The sequence below is a fragment of the Neodiprion virginianus genome, chromosome 4, assembly GCF_021901495.1.
Source record: "Neodiprion virginianus isolate iyNeoVirg1 chromosome 4, iyNeoVirg1.1, whole genome shotgun sequence".
Taxonomy (NCBI): Eukaryota; Metazoa; Arthropoda; class Insecta; order Hymenoptera; family Diprionidae; genus Neodiprion; species Neodiprion virginianus.
Genome location: NC_060880.1, coordinates 33,753,775 through 33,774,798, shown reverse-complemented (window position 1 = coordinate 33,774,798; position 21,024 = coordinate 33,753,775). Strand labels below are relative to the sequence as shown.

General features: G+C 38.0%; 1 protein-coding gene across 7 annotated transcripts in view; it reads left to right on the top strand.

Annotated features, from left to right (window-relative positions):
* LOC124302963 (microtubule-associated protein Jupiter-like) overlaps positions 1–21,024 on the top strand; it is a 58,758-nt gene extending 37,734 nt beyond the window's left edge. For 3 of the 7 annotated variants that reach the window (XM_046759582.1, XM_046759584.1, XM_046759583.1), the window contains 4 exons: positions 15,946–16,307; positions 16,953–16,976; positions 18,276–18,362; positions 19,922–21,024. In XM_046759582.1, the coding sequence (XP_046615538.1) occupies positions 15,946–16,307; positions 16,953–16,976; positions 18,276–18,362; positions 19,922–20,112 (664 nt within the window). In that variant the 3' untranslated portion in view covers positions 20,113–21,024. Of the gene's footprint in view, positions 1–4,621; positions 4,739–4,790; positions 5,386–15,945; positions 16,308–16,952; positions 16,977–18,275; positions 18,363–19,921 lie in introns of those variants that run through there. The other 4 variants (XM_046759580.1, XM_046759581.1, XM_046759579.1 and 1 more) reach the window with 4 other exon arrangements.

Below are 21,024 nucleotides of genomic sequence, written 5' to 3'. Positions count from 1 at the left end.
TCTTTGGTTTTTGTGCGTTCGTGTGTCTGTTAAATATGGAGATCTCGGATTGTGGATTATATACGCGGAACGGAGTCAAGCCGTACCGACCTCTTTAAGTTTTTATTCCACGATCGAAATAACGTCAAGCTCACTTTTCATCTACCTTAAAATATATTATACCCTCGCGAGTTTTCTCCAACTCTTGATATTTGAAGACCAAGTTTAATTCGATGGACTAAATTATCGGAGTTTCAATTCCCGACGTGTAAAACAACCATTCGAATGAAAATGTAATCTGATTTACACTTGGCTGTGGTAAATTTTTTTTCAGTTTTACGCAAAACACGGTCTTCTTTTCTTTCGTGAAGCAGCGTAATTTTGATCCGTTGTAATTGAATTCTTTAAAAATAATGTAATCAGCGATCGTTGCTGAAATAAAGACAAATACATTCGTATTAAGTTACCTTAAAAGAGATCATTTTTCATCAGTTAGTGACGTGGCTCCGAAAACGTAAGAGTATACCTGTATGTATAATACGAGATACATAACGAGTCATTGAAGATAATTGAATTAGCGCGCTGTGATAATATATTTCAATTAAAGTTTGAATTGCTTTTTTTTTCCTATTATTATATTTATCGACCGTTACTCCCGCGCCAGCAATACCGAAAATGGGGTCGAGAGCGCCAAGACGCTCCGTTCGAATTTTTTCACAACTAACGTACGTACGCAACGTCGCGTCGGCTTCAATTAATCCTTATCGTTAATTAACCGACGGGACGTCCGATTCGGGGGAAGCCTCGTGATTCCGGCTCTATGTAGGTATTGTACGTACAATTAGGTGTGCACAATACACACTTCGTCAGCTACATGCACATACGTGTACGTACATCGGAACACCGCACCCACACGTTTCAAATACATCATATTATATTATACAGGATGTCACGTTGCGCGTTGAGCGTAGCGACTCGGCAAGTAACCATGATTCCTTTACAGTTTATAATTTAATATATGTATAGTAACTGTTACTTCCCCCTACCTCGCCTTATTTTCTTATTCGCCAAGCCCTGCTTTACTCAACTTTAAATATACGGTTCAAGTTCGAAAAGCTGATTAGAATTTTTTGAAATTCAGCAAATCGTAGCGTTGATGCGAAACTTGTAATCATATTTTGCAAACTCAGCTGATCGATTCGAAAACATAATTATATAAAATCTGCAGCGATACTTACTCACCCTAAAGTTGGTACTAATTAATCACAGCCTGAAATAATAAACTGTTTAAGATTTTATTCGCATCAAGATTAACAGATAACTTAATTCACGTGTATAATTATATACTGCTTGTATAAAACGGCGGTAAATCGTTTGTAATTAAACCTTTGAACCTGCGAAGAAAAACCGACAAAGAGAGAAAGTTTTATCAGTGTAATTCTTGATTGCAAAATTCGTCTTGGACCCTGATAATTGGGATAGATCTCCAGACGAGACAATGAAACGTTTACTTCGGTGTTTGAAACCCGCCTTGCCGCCGCCAAAAGCAGCGACACACACACACACACGGAAGTGCTAAAATACGCGATGTATATAATTAGGGCACACGTGATGAGGCTATATCGCGTAATGCCCTTATGTCCATACCTATATACGTATACATACATATATATTGTGCAGCAAATTCCTGATGATGCATGTATGCTCCTCGTGTGCATTTACCCTTCCATTTAATAAATAGTCGGCCTATTATTCAATTATCTACTCGCTTTGCACAGTGTTCCTGCATCGTGCAACTTCGAACTTTTCCTGTAGAAATCTTCGCCTCGGATCCAAGGAGAAATGTGAAATTGTCGCGAAAATTTACTCGCTCATTCACGGATATTGGAAAGAAATGAGAATCGTCATTGCGGAACGAAGTTCGAAAACTCTTCGCATTATTTTAAAGCTCGAATATTTATACGGTTAATTGCATGGCAAACTTTCGAGGCAAATGACGAGTCTAAGGGTCTCTTCTCTTCGCTTGCTGAGCCCGTTTGCCTAATATTAACTCGGTATTTTAGTACCTGGGAGCTGGCTATCCGTGGCCCGATATTTTGTGATTCTTGTTGCCGTTCTTCAACTTCCACTCTGTACATGTGGAAATTCTACACTGGCGTCGTAATCGCGGTTTTTAATGCGGAAATTCAAATCTCGCTATCTTGCAACGAGCCGTCAACACCTGCGGTCAACAGGGATAAATTGTCCAGTTTCTTTGTTTTATTACAATATCGGTTTACCTCCAGCTGCATGGAATTATTATTTAAGGTTATTCATTGCGTAGTTGTAATACATAATTTTTTTTCTCGTATGTTTCTAATAGAAATACAAAAAATTGACGTTACAGTCGTTATCAATTCCATGGAGAATTAGATCCTTGATACGCTTGGAAAAAAAGAGAACGCAGCGAGAAACAAGAAAATTTGTTACATCTGATTTAATCTGGACAAGAAAAAAAAAATCTATCTAGCCTTTCATGTCAAAAAACTTTAATATTAGGTACAAACAACACGGAAACAAACTATAATGAATAACATAAATTTGTCTAAACTACGCACGATTTTGCTCCAAGTAACGTTTGTCGAAATTTTCACGCCTAAATAATCGTCCGTAAAGTGTCAATTTCGTGTCTTCGGCCTGTCTGTCGACATGTAAACTAAACAAATCTCGAGCAATGGTATCACGAAATAATTGCTACTAGTTTACCAAGAAAATTACCACCGATTTGCGTCAGGATTTTTACACTTTCTTATACTCGCAACCGAGTCCAGGAGATACAGAACATCCCGAGAAAATGGGCGGCGCCATTTTCGTTTGGAAATCTTGAAGAAAAACTGAGGTAATTTCTTCACCCCAGAAGAAATTCCAGGTTCGTGTATTTTTCAACGCGCGTAATAAATAATTTACTGCTAGTCATTAATTTTGACGAAATATATGTAAAAAGATCAAACCTGTACAAGGATTGCGATGGTTATTTTTAAATTTTTCAATTATTTTGTACTTTATCGAAGGTTCTTACAAACTTGTAAGATCTGTCATTTATGTTAACGACTAACTCGCGCTTATTCAGTAAAACAAACATTTCGTCCGCAATTCCTCGACATTTTGTGGAAATAAACCGATTTTTCATAAATTGAAAAAATTCCGCAATATCGTTCCTTTCCTTTTGTTAATTGCAAAAAATCGCCAACGGATGTGCAATACACGATCTTTCAGGTGCTGCATAAAACCTCTACTTATTCCATACTCGTACGCGTTTTTGTTTACTCCCTATAGAATTACATGAAAAGAGTGAGAGAGAATGTTTCGTTAAAATCGTTAATGGAATATGTTCTTTTTTTTTTCTCCTATCATGAACCGGAATACTTTGTAAAATCTGTATAACATGTATAATATACGTGTACACTATGTTCATCAAACATCGGAACGTAAAGGGAAAAGTGGGTTTTTAATAAGAGCCGATACAGAGGATACGTGAATACTTATTAGCTTCCCGTGTAATAAGCTGGGTGGAAGGTTGTTATATACGTATATATATATTTTGCATGCGGCAAAGTTGTACCTTACACGTTTAACGGTATACCAAACCTCGAACACGAACCAAGAAATATATATCCATCGACTCGAGGAGATTCTTTACATCATGCAGTATGGAAGAAAACATGAGCAGCGTAATTCATGAGAACATATAACGCTTGTAATACTTTGTTGTGCTTATTTATCTATTTATTTATTTATTCATTCTAACGAAGATCCCAGCAGACCATTCAGTCGTTGGCAAAATTAGCAGTTGTTACAGTTATTATTTTGTATACTCGCGTGCAATGGATAGTTCAATAATTTCAAATCGTAAACGCTGTATAATATCTAATTTTCCGTTCGGCAAGAATATAATTAAATGGTTAAATGAAGTTTGGTTTGACACGGTGAATAAATATCGATCAATTTAAATATAACTACCTTCTCGCCAATTACACCAAATGGATATTTTAATACAGACTTGACGACAAAATAAAAATATTTTTTCTATTTTCCTCCAACAGTTTTTTTTTTTTTTCGCGTCATGTGAAATTTGACAAAGAATTCGTAGATTCAATTCGTCTTGATCATATGTTAATATTTATCTGAAGAAAAAAAAAAGAGAAAAAGAAAGTCTACTTGTTATTTTTCGGGTAAAAGGAGTGAATTCATTCGTACATTCTGCCGAATTTACTGCCGATATTGATAAATCGTAACCCTTGAACCGTATCGTGTTAATCTCGGCGCTCTTTTATACTTTTGAGCCGTGTCTGCAGCGACGCGAAAAATTCCCGAAGATGACCCTGCTCCACGGTCAGCTAAACTCTTCGCATCGTTTACCTCCGCGTATTGATTGAGGTGAATGGACGACGGGGACGTCGTCGTCGTCGTCGTCGTCGTCGTCGCAGTTTCGTAGCTTCCTAGTCCTCGGCGTCGGCGTCGGCGTCGGCGTCACGGGGGTGGAAGCACGCCGATGTCAGACCCGGCTGGAGGCGAGAGAGACGAACGATCGGGGGAGAGAGAGAGAGAGAGACCGCGCGGGGAGGGGCGGGGGAGGGGGAGGGAAAAGCGAGATGGTATATACCGAGTTTATACCCGGTGGTTTCCAGTCTGCTGCGAGCTCTACAGACGAATCGTCGGGAGAGTTCTGTCGTGCGCTGATAACACGGCATCAATATTTAACCACAGCTTAAAAACCAAAGTATAAAGATTTAATTGTTGTTGTTGTTGTTTTTTTTTTTTTTTGTTGTTGTTTCTTTCTTTCTGTTTTTATTGTTGATATATTAATACAAAATATACACGTATATCAGATATTAAAATATCCGCGAGTAAAGTTAAATATAATCGATTAAAAAAATTTGTATCACACATATCAGTTGTCAATTGATCGAACCGCACATTTTCTCACTCTTACTTTCCTTTCTTATCTCTGTTCTTATTCATTTCTCATTTTTGTTTCACGTTTTTTTTTTTCTTTTTTTTCCTACCACGTATCGAAAAGTGCCAGAACGGAGTGAATCTTAAAAATAAATTGTCAGTTTAAACTCGATTTTATTTTCGATATTTATCTGTATTTTATTTTTATTTTCTCTGCTCGTATCTGTATAAAGTCGGATATTTCACAACCGCGCTCCCCCGCTGCAGAGAGAAGACTTGCTCTGGTACTTCCGGTTGGTGATTGAAAAATATCACTCTCGAACGTACCTGCATCTTCTTTTCGGTCTTGTTTTTCAACGATTTGAATAAAAAGTTCTGCGATTCAAATACCAAACGAATAACAATCATCATGGCCACTTATGCCGCCTACCGACACATCGAATTGGACAACGTTGGCTATGGAAAGAAGAGGTAAAACAATTGCAAAAAATATTCTAATTTTAAGAAGAATAGAAGTAAAACATGCGGGTACGCGTATTGTATCATCGGCTGATCGTTGACGATCCGTGAAATAGAGAAGTTTTCTCGATCCAGAGGGTAAATGATCTTCCGATTATAAATCACCAGATGTGTTCTATTGTATGCAATGAACAAAGTGGCGAAACGAGCTGCTATGCGTTTGTAAGGTCTCACTGCATAATAATTACTATAGCAATCTTTCTTAACTACTTGCGAAATACTTTGTAAAGTATGTGTATAGCGGAATTACACCTATGTGTAGACAGTCGTTATGATACAATAATATATACACCTCGAGTTGCTTGTGTCACACGAACTTCTCAGCGTAATTATTAATCGCGGTGTTATTACGAGCTTTTAACGTCGAGAAGAAAAGTTTTTTTTTTTTTTTTTTGAAAAATCTTTCGATAAACTCATAAACCTTCTTTGACCTTGCACGAGGTTTAGTCTTATCGCATACGTCGGTAACACCATGAATCTACCGAGGATTGAAATATGCTCGCGGATAGAAAACGCTGCGGAATTCCCGAGAATTTCCCTTCGCGAAAACCACACGACTTCCGTTTGCGGTTCGAAGATTTTATATATATTTCTGCATCTCTTGTTTTTTTTTTCTCTTACGTTGCGGATAATTGTCATGTTTCACGGATGTGTGGATTTCGATCATTTTTGTAATATATCGCAAAAAAGTATATATATATATATATATATATATATATATATATATATGTATATACGTGTATTCATTTATATTTCACCCTAAATGAGAATCGCAATATGCAAACAGAGCTACAGACTTTTGGCTAGAGGAGATTATGCGAGAAATTGCGACTCGTGAACTACGGGGAGAAAATAAGGGTGGCCGGGGTCAAATACGTTCCAGAATCGAGGATTTCCGGGTATTTGCAATAAACGGACGAGGGAAATGGCTCTTGATTGCGTGCTGCAGTGTCTGCACCGACTTTAGGAAGGCGATTCCCGGGGCGTCTAGACTCCGGAGTCTCGGTCTACGTAGTCTAGGCTCTAGACTGTTTGTTCTTATACCGTCTTCATAACTATGCAAACCACCACGCAGTACAGCAAAGACTCGGAAAGTCTCTGTATCAAGTCTCAAGTTTCCGCAATTTAACAAATTGCAGGTGATACGCTTTTACCGATTTATTTCGTAGTGATAGGATTTTCGTGGTAGGAACGCGTGCGATTCCAATTTAGGTACTTAATTTGTGAGACGAAAAATCTGAAATCGCGTCGTTAAATGAGAATTATTGACTTTCTTGTCTTAGCCAATGAACTTTGTTAGCAGAATTTTGAAACCTTTCTTTTTTGTTATTTTTGCTCAAAAAATCATTGCAGCATTTCGTGATGCAGTCGATGCTGCTGCTGCACAGCTTAGAAAGCGTGACTGACTTTAACGGATGTATTAAGTGTAGCCCTCTTGCTTCAGCTGTTCATTCACTAGCCGTGAAATACTCGGGAAGATATCTGTAGATTTGAATCCCCGCCTCATTTTGTGCCGGAAACTTTATCACGATAATCAATTGTCATTTTATGGAGATAATATTTCCCGATCGAAGTCTGAAAATTAGCTTCGAGAGATTCAATCGATTTTGTATTTTGTTTGTCATCACATCGGCTTGGAATTAAAACCATTGGAGAGAATGTTGAGAGTTGAAATATCAGAACGATTTTGATGATATAAATTACGATTCGATAACAGCTACGGTCGGTCGGTTTAGTCAAAAGATAGATTATAGAGAGTTTGAAACTCCGTTGGAATCAGTGAATATTTTCTTTTCTCTACACCGCACTTCTGACCTATAGTTACATTTACAGTGACCGATGTTTGTCCCCTTGATATTCCAGCTGTAATTATCCAATAAAAAAATCACTTCCGGGAACGGCATTTAATTTCTATTAATCGTTTCGATCCTTCGTATCAGCCCATCCCTTACTCCGCGTTCCATATCGATGGACGCGGCTATAGCTATAAACACATGGAATAGATGGACGAATGGATGGATAGACATACGGATAGATAGATAGATAGATGGATACGGATACATATTTATACCACTAGGCGTGTTTCACTCACGTCGTTAATTTCTTCCCTTCGCCCCCGGCACCAGCTGACTATTCCATCCCACTTGGCGTTTAACTCCTCTTATTTGGGAACACATCGCGGAACAATGCGAGCTTTGTGAACATTCGAAGTGACGTAAATGGCGCATAAGGCTCGCGTTGTCTCTGAGGTACGAGTGTTCCTCGAGCTTTTATCATCAACTAGAGTGTACGTAGAGAGGCCAGGGTGCAGTTTCGCGTCTACTGCATTTCTCGTTATGCACGATACTCTGCAATCCCGTGTTTGCGTAAGACGGAGAGGATGAATCGGCGTGAAATTTTGTTGAACCAGTGAACCGGTGAACCAGTGTTTACTTATTTTTTTGATTTTTACTCTTTCATTTGCATTCTTCTTGATTCGTCGTCTGCAATGGTATCGCGAACTTCAACTACATGTACATGTAAAGAAAAAAACTACATGTATATGAAAGAAAAAAAAAGAAAAGAAAAACAGGACTGATTTGAAACGTGAATAAAATCCGAACGCGTTGACCGATTTCCGAAAATTTTATTCTGATTGAAACTAAAAGAATGAATCTTGCATATCGCGTTTGAAAATTTGAAAAATCTTTATTCGTTGTTGAGCAATACGCTCGTGAAGTCAAGTTTTGAAAAAATCGCAGAAAGACTGAAAAAAAATTAATATTACAGAATGTTGAAACTTAATTACCATGTTAAATTATTATTCCTGGACTAATTTTTTTTCGATTCAATTGCCTAAAAAATAATTGGCAGGACTGTGCGTTTTATTTATTTCGTTGATTTTTAATATTTCAAAGTTTTTTAATAATCAATATTGATGAACACGAAAAGGCAAATGGGGGACGGAATACGTTTATATGGTTTTACGTGTCCTCCGCTTACGGTTACTACTGCCAGAAGCGAGGTTGAAGTTCGTAACTTTATCGTAATGAAACATTGGGAAAAAAAATCACTATTTTCTTAAGTGTACAATGATTTTGAAGGAACTAAGTTTTCGAAATATGAGTGTGTTTTGTTTTACAGTGCGACCTCTTAATAGAGCCGCTCACGGGCTGTGAGGAGAATACATTTCTCGGTGTAAATTAATTCAAGTTCTACTTAATTGAAGATGACGGTGTAAAAATATAACATCAAATTTCCGTTTTTTTTGTATTTTTACGAGTTGTAACGTCATTTGTCACATTTTTCTTGTACTTCAAGTCTCTGATCGAATCGTTGAGAATAACGTTATCAACTTCAATACGGTTGCCAGAACTTTCCTTCGCCAGAATGCAATATCTCTTTTACCGAAGAGCGAGAGAACAGGCACATCACGTGACTTCAGCTTCCACGAATCAGTGAAAATTTCTATTCCACGACTGAAAATGTGACGCTTTAGGTAATTAGTTAGTATCAGAAAAGTCAGCCTTAAGGCCATCTCAAAAAATCTAAAATGTTCGTTATAAATGTTGTCGACTGAATCAATTTTGGTCAAGTTTTCGATATCGGTTGCGATCGACTTTTTTTTGATTGTGAATTTTCTTTCTTGATAATGTCTCTCGAAAACTGAATTTTAACTTTGAAGCGCGCATTCGTTAATTTTACCAGAAACGTTTAATATCATGTGAGTAAAATCTCGGAGAATTTCTAAAACGCCAGAATTAATCTTCGATTCACAAATTCAGAAGGAAATTGAATTGACCATTCTTGAATATAAATTTGTTTTCAGTCTCCCAGCAACTTTTTCAAAATCTGTTTTTTCAAAGAGCGAGTATCTCAACAACGACTAAAGATTTTCCAGATTTTCAAACGCGAAATAAAAAAATCGTTATTTTACATTCGAGAAGAAAAAAAAAAATACATATTCTTGAAAATTGCTCAACACCTTCGGATTTTATTGACGTTTCAAATCGGTCCCGTTTTTGTTTTTGGCCCACCTAACGTATTACGTCGCGATATTCGTCTACCGCATATTCCTGCCACTTTCGACAATAGAAGGGCCTACTTTTTTTTTTCTTTCTCGCCTAACGACAGCTCTCGAACTACGGTCAAGTGCAATCCGATCGCCGGTGGTTCCGCCACGGTCTTGACGATGCTTTTTCCCTCCGCGCGCGGAACGTGCAGATAGACTTTCAATTCACCGTTAACTTAGTTACGTTCGTTCGTTTGCGATGCGAGTCGAGCAAAGTCCCGCGTTCATTATGTCCCGGCTACGCCACACTTTACTCTGCACCAAGAGAGAGAGAGAGAGAGAGAGAGAAAGAAAGATAAGAAAGAAAGAGAGAGAGAGAGAGAGAGAGAGATCCAGTTCCCCAGAGCCAATGCACATCTAGGTAGCGAATGATATGTGAATGATGCACTCGCGTACATTCGATGTTGTAATTATACAAGGAAAATATATAGTTTTCTGCTTTCTATTCGTGCGTGCAGCGCGATGCGACGATGCACCTGTCTCATTACAGCGAAACGCAATAATTCTGCACCGTGTAACGCAAGATGACATTGACCGTGTAACACTGGGAGAAAAGAACTGCTGTACGCCTGTACGCATGTTCGACCTGAATGATATATAGTTCGGTTTATCAAATGTACGGTGGAAATCAACTCGAGTCAGAGGATTTTTTTTTATCCCAGATAATATATTCGTACATCATTTATATACTTTGCTGCGATTTTTCACCCCTTATTTTTTGTCTTTCATTTTACGAATATTATATAAGACGACTTCGTCGTGAACGAGCGGCGTCACTTCAAACTGTTACATATGTATTGTATACCTAAAGCATATCTACTTCCGGACGGGAATTGAATTGCTCACGCTAGGCGACTAAATGCCACGATTTAGCTTGATTATACGTATGTAGTAACTCTTCGGTATATACATATACATTGTGTCATATGGACGACGATATTTTTTGACCTAAAAATTATGAATATTCCGTTTTACGTACTTAAAATATATTCACATATGTATATATCCGCACGGAGGATGATCTCGGGCATAATTTTTAACGATATACGGCAGTGAGTGAAGAAGAATTTTTGTTGCGCAAGCAAAAAGAAAAAAAATTTTTTTTACACTTTGTCATAATTATTAATAGCCAAAGAAGTATTTTATTTCAGTTCCAAGAAAATAGTGTTCAAAACAACGGTTTGTCTTGTAATATAAAACTAAATTTTTTAATTTGAATTAACCAAACATTTACTGTCGCCATATCTGAAATGTCGTATACAATAACTACGTAAATTTGATACCTTTTTTTTTTGCTCCGAGTGCTCGATAATTACTGGGTTCACGATCCGTGCGTTCGGGTTTCGGAGAGCTGACGAATATTGAGTAATAGTTCATAGCTGAAATAAAAAAAAAAAAAAAAGAAATAAAAAATGACCCTTATATACACTCCGTCTGTTTCCGAATCGCGATCCTTCCCCGCGACGGCAAGTATCGGACATAGATGCCCGCAAACTGCCCCTCGCCCCTGCATCATGCCTTGTAGGTATATGTGTAAGGTAAGTCTAGACGTCGAGGTGTATATCGGGTGATCCGCGACTTCCGTGGGCGCGTACCTAGTAGGTAAAAATATCGCGTTACAAAGTAAGCTCCGATCCTCCTCCTCCTCCTCCTCCTTATTTCTAGCACGGACACGTTCGCACGGATCGCACTCGATAGCCCCGTTACTGCTCCTCGAGTGTTTGCGCACCCACACAGAGGCATTTACGTCGAGGCGATCGCGGGGGTTAGTCACCCTCGGCGCGTGCCGGGGCTTCCCCGGGTCGGGGCTTCCGGAATAGCGGGTCTCCGTTCACCGGGAAGCCGTACCGACGTCACGAACCCGTCACGTATACGTTTGACCGTGTGTGGAAACGTACGCGGGCCTTATCGGGTTCTCCGTCTCACAGAGAGAGAGGGAGAGAGAGAGAGAGAGAGGCATACGTGAGAAGGGAGAAAAGAAACGCGATCACTCGTGGAATTGACCCTCGCCGATCGTGTGACACGTATCGCGTTTATTAACGGCCTTCAAAACATCTCCGTGTAATCGTTGGCTCTGTGCTTTGCAACTTTGTATAATGTACCGTACTTACAAGAAACAATGTTTCTACAAGTGCTGTGATGACAATGAGCTTTGATGCAAAAGACGTTGTGAATCACTTCGAGCTCGCACTGTATCGTGTATGCGGTTTATTTATTTTTATCTTTTCTTCTCGTTTCTACCTTCTTCAGATCTTGATCTTTGCGCGTTTGGTAGATCGATGATCGTTAATGTGGATCAGGAAACACGGTGTGGCTTTTGCGACTGAGGAGGTGTAATTTAGGTTGCTCGATTCAGTGTACCTGAATTCTTTATTGGTGAAGATAACCATGACTTATGCTATGAGCACTTTTAGAGAAGAAGAATGCGATCGTGAAGCTATTCGGGCGTGCATGAAACCTTCCGAGTTATTTACAGAAAATTTTTGATATAAATAGACGATATACTTCATTACAACGTAATTGATCAATTAGTTAATTCGTCGATGAATTTATGTTGGATCGATTGGATTCCTGTAGCCAATAACGATAAAATAAAGTCTGTTTATAAATAACCGCGGTCGGTTAAGGACGCAGTCAAACTGTTTTCCGTAGAAGGTTCGACGATTAAGGGGAGACATGAAAAAAAAAGTTCAGATCTTCACAAATGCCAATTGAATTTTATCCCATTGTCGGCATATTTTCACTGCCTACTCCCCTTAATACCATCAAGATACTACATCCTTCAAGCTCTTGCAATTTCTCGATACGATCAACGCCGACTTGGCGTTAAATCAAACTCACCGCTTCTTCTTGCAATTGGTCGCAATCCTACGCTATTAATTGCGTCGATGATGGAGATCAATTGTTTTATTGTATCTTTCTTCGGAATTGGACCGGCTCACCGAATTTGTCCACCTTCGCTCGGGACCTTGCCAAGACGCTTAAAAGCGGAAGTTGACAATTATTTTTTGATTACGTTTTTTTGTAAAATGATTTTCGATATGGCGTCACGCTGGCAGAGGTTGATATTCTTAACTGTCGTGCGAGTTGGATTTATATGATGGGAAAAAGTTGACCCTGCACCAGCTGCAACGACAAGGTTCAACAATTAGCTAAGAACCGCGGTGTCTAGGATAAATTCGAATTCGAAGCACATCTCATGCGTAAAGAAGCGGCTCGGCTACACGTTCGTAATCACGTTAATTGCCTTGGGTAACTTCGATCTTTGTAGCTATGACTTCCGCGTCCTTTCCAACGCGGACATTAATCGGTCGAGATTATTCGATCACGGTTTGGTTCGGTTTAAGAATAAGTCTTTTTTTTATTTCTTTCTCTCTCTCTCTCTCTCTCTCTCTCTCTCTCTCTCTCTCTCTCTCTCTCTCTCTCTCTCTCTCTCTCTCTCTCTCTCTCTCTCTCTCTCTGTCAAACCTGCAGGTGGAAAAAAGTCGTTCCGTGAAGTGAACATCGCCGACGAAGACATAATCGATTCCTAACCGCAGATAAATCTCGCTCGGGTTTTTTTGTCGGTCAGTTTTGACTTTGTCCGTCGACTGAGAGCTGTGCTGTATTTGCCGGTTTTGACACGCGCGAGCGAAACAATTTAGCTGTGATGAAAAATAACGGGATCACGATTATCTTGGTTTCACGTCGCAGCAGTCGTCGATCATAACTCCGGATACTTTGGGATTTTTTTTCATCGTCTCTTGAGTATAAAAATTAATCATGCATTTATACTTGATTGTCGTTTCGTTTGAATTACGCCGTTCTCAGTGTAAAAGCAAAATCCTTGATTTATACGGATGTCACTTCGTCATACGAACGTTGTCATTAATCTCGAATCTTACCGTTTCAGAGTTCTCATAATTTCGTCTCTGATCGACGAGGTCGATCGCTGGAAGAAACGAAAGTCAACGTTTAAATTTCCCGAATCGGTTGTCACGAAATCGTCCTAGAATCGGCGGTCCGGGTAATGGGAACGAGGAAGAGAACCGTCTGCACGGTACAATTTTCATCGAAAAGTATGTAATAACGTCTCGTGCATGCTCGCGGGTAATAATTGGAACGGCAGAGACGTCGTCTGGTCTGATCGCTCGCTAATCCGATCGTCGGACGATCCGATCCTTCCTAGTATATAACCACAGTTCACCTCCTCTTTCGTGCCTGGACGAGACATCGCAGGAATTCTCCGTCGACGAATGTCGATAACGGGGGGATCGTACTTTCCGATTTTTAACCCCCGGCATCACCTAACTGCTATTCGCAGACTGCAGACGTCTGAATTCTTGAAGGTCGTTTCGTTACGTGTGTATATATATATATATGTATATGTATAAAAATTTTCCTCCATCTATAACCCCGAAGCCAGGCGAGGGTCGCGACTTAAGGCCTCAGAAAACTTTCATCATATCCTAGATAGCGGGCAATCGATCAAACTCTAAATTCTATGGAATATAAAATATTACACCACAATATGTTTCGTCGTGTACATGTATAGGTACGTTAACCGAAGACGATTTGCATGCGTACCTATACCTACCACTGTTCGTGGTTTCTCGCACGAGGAGGAGTGATCTATTATTTTTATTTTACACAACTCATGAATAATAATTGTGCTTGGTATGTTATACGTATGTACAAGAATAATTTTACGGCCGCTATAAGAACCAGCCGCCATATATCACGGCCGTTTTGTTAACCCTGTTTTAAAAACGGTCGATTCGTTGTACTATATATCCAGCTTTTGTTCGACCTTCCAATTCGGGTCTAATATGAACTTCGAGTTTTCTTTTTCATACCGCAGTGTTTTTTTTTTTGCTTTTTCGATGACTCCCAATTGCGAATGCCAATTGCTTAATGGCCTGCTGTAATTCAATCAATTTCCCCTCTTGTCGCTCAACCCATTCTTGGATCAAGCCGGGTTTGAAATTGATTAATCACTAATTACTGTCTCCACGATTTCAACTCAATTTCAACATCTCTCATGGCTCGGAGGCTGGCTGCGAGTCAAACGTGCGTAGGATCGTATAATGATCATTTATCGAACCATTAACGGTTTTATCATTACTATCGTTAATGTCATACAAATATATAAATACTGGATCGCAAAAAAGTGCATCGATGTAGCAAACAATGCCCGCCTACACCACCCTGTACCTCGGTTAAAGATTCTCCCGTCTTGGTTCGCTGTGCAAGCCTAAGTATTTACAGAACATTATCCGACACACCCATCCTGTTTGTGCGGTCGAGTGCAGGCAGGCAGGATACTTCGCATCCCACGAACCGAACTTAACTTAACTTAACTTAACTTAACTTAACTCAACTGAACCGAACGACTAATTATATTGTTATCTAGCCGTGGCTATCATCGTCAAAAGTACCGGTTCTTCGGCCACGTTACAAGGCGTGTATGGATGCGCATTCTCGATGGGATTCGATGCGCGGTCGGTAGAAACCGGTGTTTGTTCTTTCCTTTGTTTAATTTTGCAATCTATAATCAATCGATTTCCATACTTTCCGTTCCAGGCCGCGCGGTTCACCTGCGCTGCGCATCGAGCAATTCCCTGCATGCACGTCTATACTCTCATCTTATGCCTCTCTAATCACCGTTGCTTATTATAGATTTCTTATTGCCCCAGCTGTGTAACGCGGGCATGTATCTAATGTAAAACTTACCCAAACCCACACTTACGTGTTTATCCTTTGAATTACGTTCATTTCCTGCGCGCTTTGCTCACCGTGTAACCCTACGATTATTTATCGTCTTTGATATACTTCCGGAACAGGGTCGTGTTTGTTTGCTGGTTTTTTCCCTCCGAGTAAACTGCATAACGAGAGAAAGAAATCACGGATCGGTGATGAAATTACATCGGAAGGATTATTATCTGCCCGTAGATATCATCGCACTTTTCAGGCACGCGCAGCTACGCGGACTTTAATGGATTTCGAACACCGCGTGCTACTCTTGCTGATCCCTGGCGTGACGTTTTACACATTTGCGGTGCACGCAACCCTCGTTAGACAATTTTCACTGAAAACGGTCTGCCGCGCTATAAGTACGCGCGTTATTGAAACTTGAAAAAGAATCCACGAAGCATTGCAATGCATTTGAAGTAGAGTACCTATCTAAATGCACCGTTTTTGGTCACTGTACCTAAACCATAATCGATCGGACTTGTGTCCGCGTGGTATTAAAAACATACTCGATTACTGAATTAATAACGAAAACGTAAATGAAATCGATGTTAATGGTAAAAAACAAATTTTTTTTTTTTATTTCTTGGAAAGATCACCTTCTTAATTTTTCAACGTCTTCGGGATGTAACTGTGAATGAAATTTTATTTATGCAGTTGGAAAAGATGTGAATAAAAAAAAAAAAGGTTGCAGTAGATTAACGGTGGCTTGTTGTTTCTCTTGTTTGCAGGGTGTTGAAACCCCCAGGCGGCGGTAGCAGCGACATTTTTGGAGGAGCTCCGGAGGAGACGAGCCCTCGTCGTATCAAGAATCACAATCATTCGCAACTGGGATCAACGATGTTCGGAGAGAATAGTACCCACGGTTCAGATACGCCTCGCGCTAAGCCTGGTAATGACTCATACAAGCGTCTCTTTGGTCCCCCCGATGCCCCAACTACCCCAAGCTCAAAAAACCACATGCGAAGCAATATACCGCTCAGCGGTGAGAAATCGGTTCCCGAAACTTCCAGCCAGTCTAACACCTCGATCAACGGAAGTTCGAACGGCAATATCTATGGTAATGGCAACGATGCGTACAACAGTGAGACAGGTAGGCCAATGGACTGGGTACTACCTTAAAATATGTGTTATTGGGCTCAGGGTGTGGAATTCGGAAGTCGTTGACACCTTTCCGTGAATTTTTTTCTCCTTCTTTTACCCATTCAATGCAAATTATCACGTCTTTCTCTACATCCATATACGTATATCTTGACAATTTTCAATATCTTCTGTTTCTTCAGAAATGTTTTCCTAATAATAACTTTCGAAATTTAAAGTAATTGGCGCAGATTTATAAAGGTAGAGAGTTCTCGTCTGTTACGTAATTTTGTACGTTTGTTTGTTGACTATATACAATATTTGAGTAGCTGATTTTAAAATCGAAATTTTGATAAAAATCGTTTTTTTTTTGGCATTACGTACAAGTAATTTGTTTTTTCCCGTATTGTTTTCCCTAAATTGTTGGTCACTTTTTTTTTTTTGTCTATATCTCTCCAAGTTTGATTTGGGTGTAATATCTTAATTATATGCTAAGACTTATATGTCCACAATTTTAGCTCGAAAGTAAATGTGGAGGTTGTAAGGTTTCTGTTGTTATTTTTTTAAAGGTTTTTTTTTTTTTTTTTTAATCTATTTTTTCTTGTACATGAAATAATCGACAGTTACTTAATCCAAACTTAAATGTGTTCACAAGCAGCTTTTAGGAGAAAGAAACGATTTCGTAAGTCCGTAGTAAAACCATTCAGATAAAGTTGATACATCACACTACCGACACTCCCCTATAGTGTTTTTAAATGTTTAAAAAAAAAAGAAAAAAAATAACAATGATTCTAACGAATGTGTCATTTTATATATGTCTTTTTCAAGATACGTATCATAATATTAGATTTTGCTTTTGTTCATTGTTTGATTAGATCCAGCCTTACAGAGCCTTAGGGATTGGTTGATATAATTTCGAAAGTTCACAACATCACGTGCGCAATTAGTGTAGTTTTTGATTTGTCGATAATGCTTGCAGAACAAAGCGATATTCGACATCATTAATGATGATCACTAAAGATTATCACTCACAGATTCTCTCAAGTACTTAGATGCAATACAATTATAGTCTTACACAAATGATGTGTAAAACTATCTGCGACAGTTTAGAAAAAGATAAATTATAAAATTAGGAGCCCACATATTTTGAGTTAGTAATTCCATTGTTGAAATAATTATTAATTATTATATACTTTATTACCTATCTCGCCTCATCGTTTATTGTAGGCTTATTCTGCTTTCATTATAAATTATGATTTTATTCATCATTCAGCCACGCCAATTATAATATTTTTTGTCACGTTTTAACGCACTAACACAGCTTCGTTTTATTTATTTATTTATTTATTGTCATCTCTTCAACAGTGGCACTAATAAATATCGATCACATTGTCACATCCGTATCTCTACACATTTTTGTGCAAAAGTTGAATGCTCTTCATAATCGTTACATTCAGAAATATCACACAGTTATGTAGACAAAAAAATCGGTATTCTCAACAATACAGAATATGTTTCTTGTTAACAGTAACGTTAGGAATTTCAATTCAGTCTAATTAAACCATAAAAATTATCTCGAGCCATTTGAATTTATTATTACAACTCGAGCAATAATAATTACAGAAATAGAATGTTGATAACTTTTGAAAATTAGATTTCATTGTATTGTTAGTATTCTATTAATTTAGAAATGTGTAGATGGACCAAAGTGTAATTAAAAAATGTTGAAGCGGATGGGAAATGAGAAATTTATTCAGAAAGGCTAAACTAATATTTCAAATGATAAAGAATTATAAAGTGAAAATTCCGCCTTTGTCAATGGGATGACAATCATTTGCAATTCTCCAGCTGGTCCATCGACGCATTTCGGCACACTAACAGAGGGTTGGGTGGCAGGGTGTGGTGTGACGTAGTGTGGTGCATGGGTGAATTTGTGTTTGGCTTTGTTGGGTATGTGGCGGGTCTTCGGTGGTTCCTGCAGGAGGATTATCCTGCATGCCACGCAACCCGGTTACCGGAGACGGAGTTGACGTGATGCCCCTGAGGCGCAGCGCACGTAGGAGTAGAGGTAACTTTACGATAATCAAATCTTTCCTCCTGTACGTAATGCCGCGCATCACTGTTTCTACTATTTACCCCCTTTATTTTTGTTGCTCTGTTCTTGTGATACGTTTCAATAGTTGAATGCAATTTATCGTCTTGACGAAGAAGTATCTACAACTTATAGTTTAGCCGTAGATACCCAAATTTGTTGTGCAATGGTATATAAAGTAAATTTCTAGTAGTAACTTACCTAGTATTTTAACAATTTAAAAATGGAAATAAGTCTTCGACCAATGATACTGAACTGTTTTTCATGCCGAGATAAGCATGTGCAGTTTGTTTCATGACGGCAATCAGTAGTGGCAATCAGTTTTGGATTAATTCTTCAAGTGGTGGAGACAATGATTCAGATGTTGATACCAAATTTGCGCTGCTGTAACAGTATAAATGATGTGTGGGCATTTATTTGCAGAATGATAATTTAACCTGTTCTGTTATTCTTCTAGAAGTTGGCAAACAACGCTAAATAAATTACCGTACGTGTTAAGTATCTATACGTATATGTTTTTGAGCATATGAAATTTGACTAATCTTCTTTGTGTTTATTTTTTCACGTTGCATAGCGAAGCTTTGATCTCAAGTTTCTGCATACTTTCTCATCCGCTTAAATCATAGTGAAGAATAAGATAATATTAATTGAGCATGAATTTATTTAAATTATTTATCGTCAAACGATAGAGTTCAGCATTGTACCTTGTTAGAGCGGTAAGTAGTTTTAGAATTGTTTATAACGTGTCTAGAATGTACTCTATCCCTTCCTTTCCTTATTTCTTTGTGAGCATGCGATACAAATGAATGTTTCGGACGTAGCTGGTTAACGTTTAGCAATAGCTAAATTATTGCAACAGTGTTTAAATCTCTTCTCGAATTTTCTAATTTCTATTGCTGTGATGAAACAGCAAAAGTAAATCTGAATAGATTTTAATTACAACACATGTATGATCATTTTCAAATTCACGAAGTAGCCTCCAGGTAGTCACTGTGAATGCGTATGTACCATTTATGTACCTGTAACGTTCTCATTTACCGGACTTGTACAATTTTGAATAAGCTGCATGTCTCAATATCAATCTAAATCACAAGATTTTTATAGTGACTCGTACACTAATAGTAATTCCAATTGTGAACTGCTCATTTATAATAACGTAATTTTTTTTCTAAGACGACCTTCAGAGCAAGCAAGGATAAGATATCGTGATAAATTTTGATGTCTCAAACATGTATTGCTAGGTCAAGAACAGCGCATATATACATGTATAATTATATATATATATATTCAATAGAGTAATTAACTTTTTTTATTCATTGCCTGACAACTGATATTATTATAATTAAGATGAGAAAGCAAAATTAAGAAATTGATAATGACCGATTAACAAATGACAGTTTCAAGGTTCGACGCCAATTTTTTTGAAGGTAACGTGCCAGAGGGCTAATTGTGCAAAAGAAAAATGAATGTTGAATGATTATTCAAGTTCGGTCAAATTTATGTTGCTAAAATCGTTCGATGATATCTCTCTATAGATGGCAACCCCGTAACTGGTACAGGATACACAGGAAACACAGAGAACAACAGCGCTCCGGTGCAAAATGGAAATGGCAATGTCTCTGAGAAAGTAAACGGATCATCTACTGGCTCAGCATCACCACCAGCCCCAGCAGGACAGCCACGTACTCGCGTGCCTCCAGGGGGCTATTCTTCAGGTCTCTGGTAGACATCGTCGATGGACTTAATTATCCAACAGCACTTTGATACTGTCGTTACTTCCAAATCCGAAAACCTCACTGACTGACTTTTTATTATTATTATTATTACTATTATTATTATTATTATTATTAATCAAACTTTATTAATTCGAGGATATTGTTCACACGTAATAACCGTATTTAAATAATGAACAATGGAAGTAATAATGAATCAGTATAATTCTTTGATTTGTATTCGATCAATCAGGTTAATTGCATTTATGGAGCTATCTTTAGCATTAGGATCTCCACAATGATTAAATAAATTTATAGAAGAACGAAAAAAATCAACTCTAAGAAACAATATGAATGACGGTTCGTAATAAAACGGCATAATCAATACTTAGCAAACTATGATTGATTTTAGCGAACCTAAATTGTAAATTAGATAGTTCTTTCTCGAAAATAAAAAGTTACACTATATGTATATCAAAAAAAGTGCTTTCTTAATTTTGTGCCTTTTCACTTTTGCGTAAATCACAGAATCGATAATATTTCTAATGCGAATATAAGCTTTAAAAAGCCGCATTTTTAATACTCATATAATATTCCTATATATTTGGTTATAAATCATTACTACTAAGTACTAATAAAAAGAAAAACTCTCGGAAAAAATAATGGAAGTAAAAGGAGAAGTAAAAATATGATAACTTGAATATTAGCTGCATAGTTTTTGCTCCGGCATCGCTATCATTACACAATGTAATCTTTATATTTATTTCAGTCTATAAGATTGTATCCCCTTTTCACAAATAGGGTGTTTACGTGATTGTTCGATTTTGAGTAGAAAGAAAAAAAAAACTACAGTTTGTAACCTACCGCATTTCCATGAAAATACCTTTTTGTACTTTTGGCCTCAAATAAACATTTTGTAAAAACAA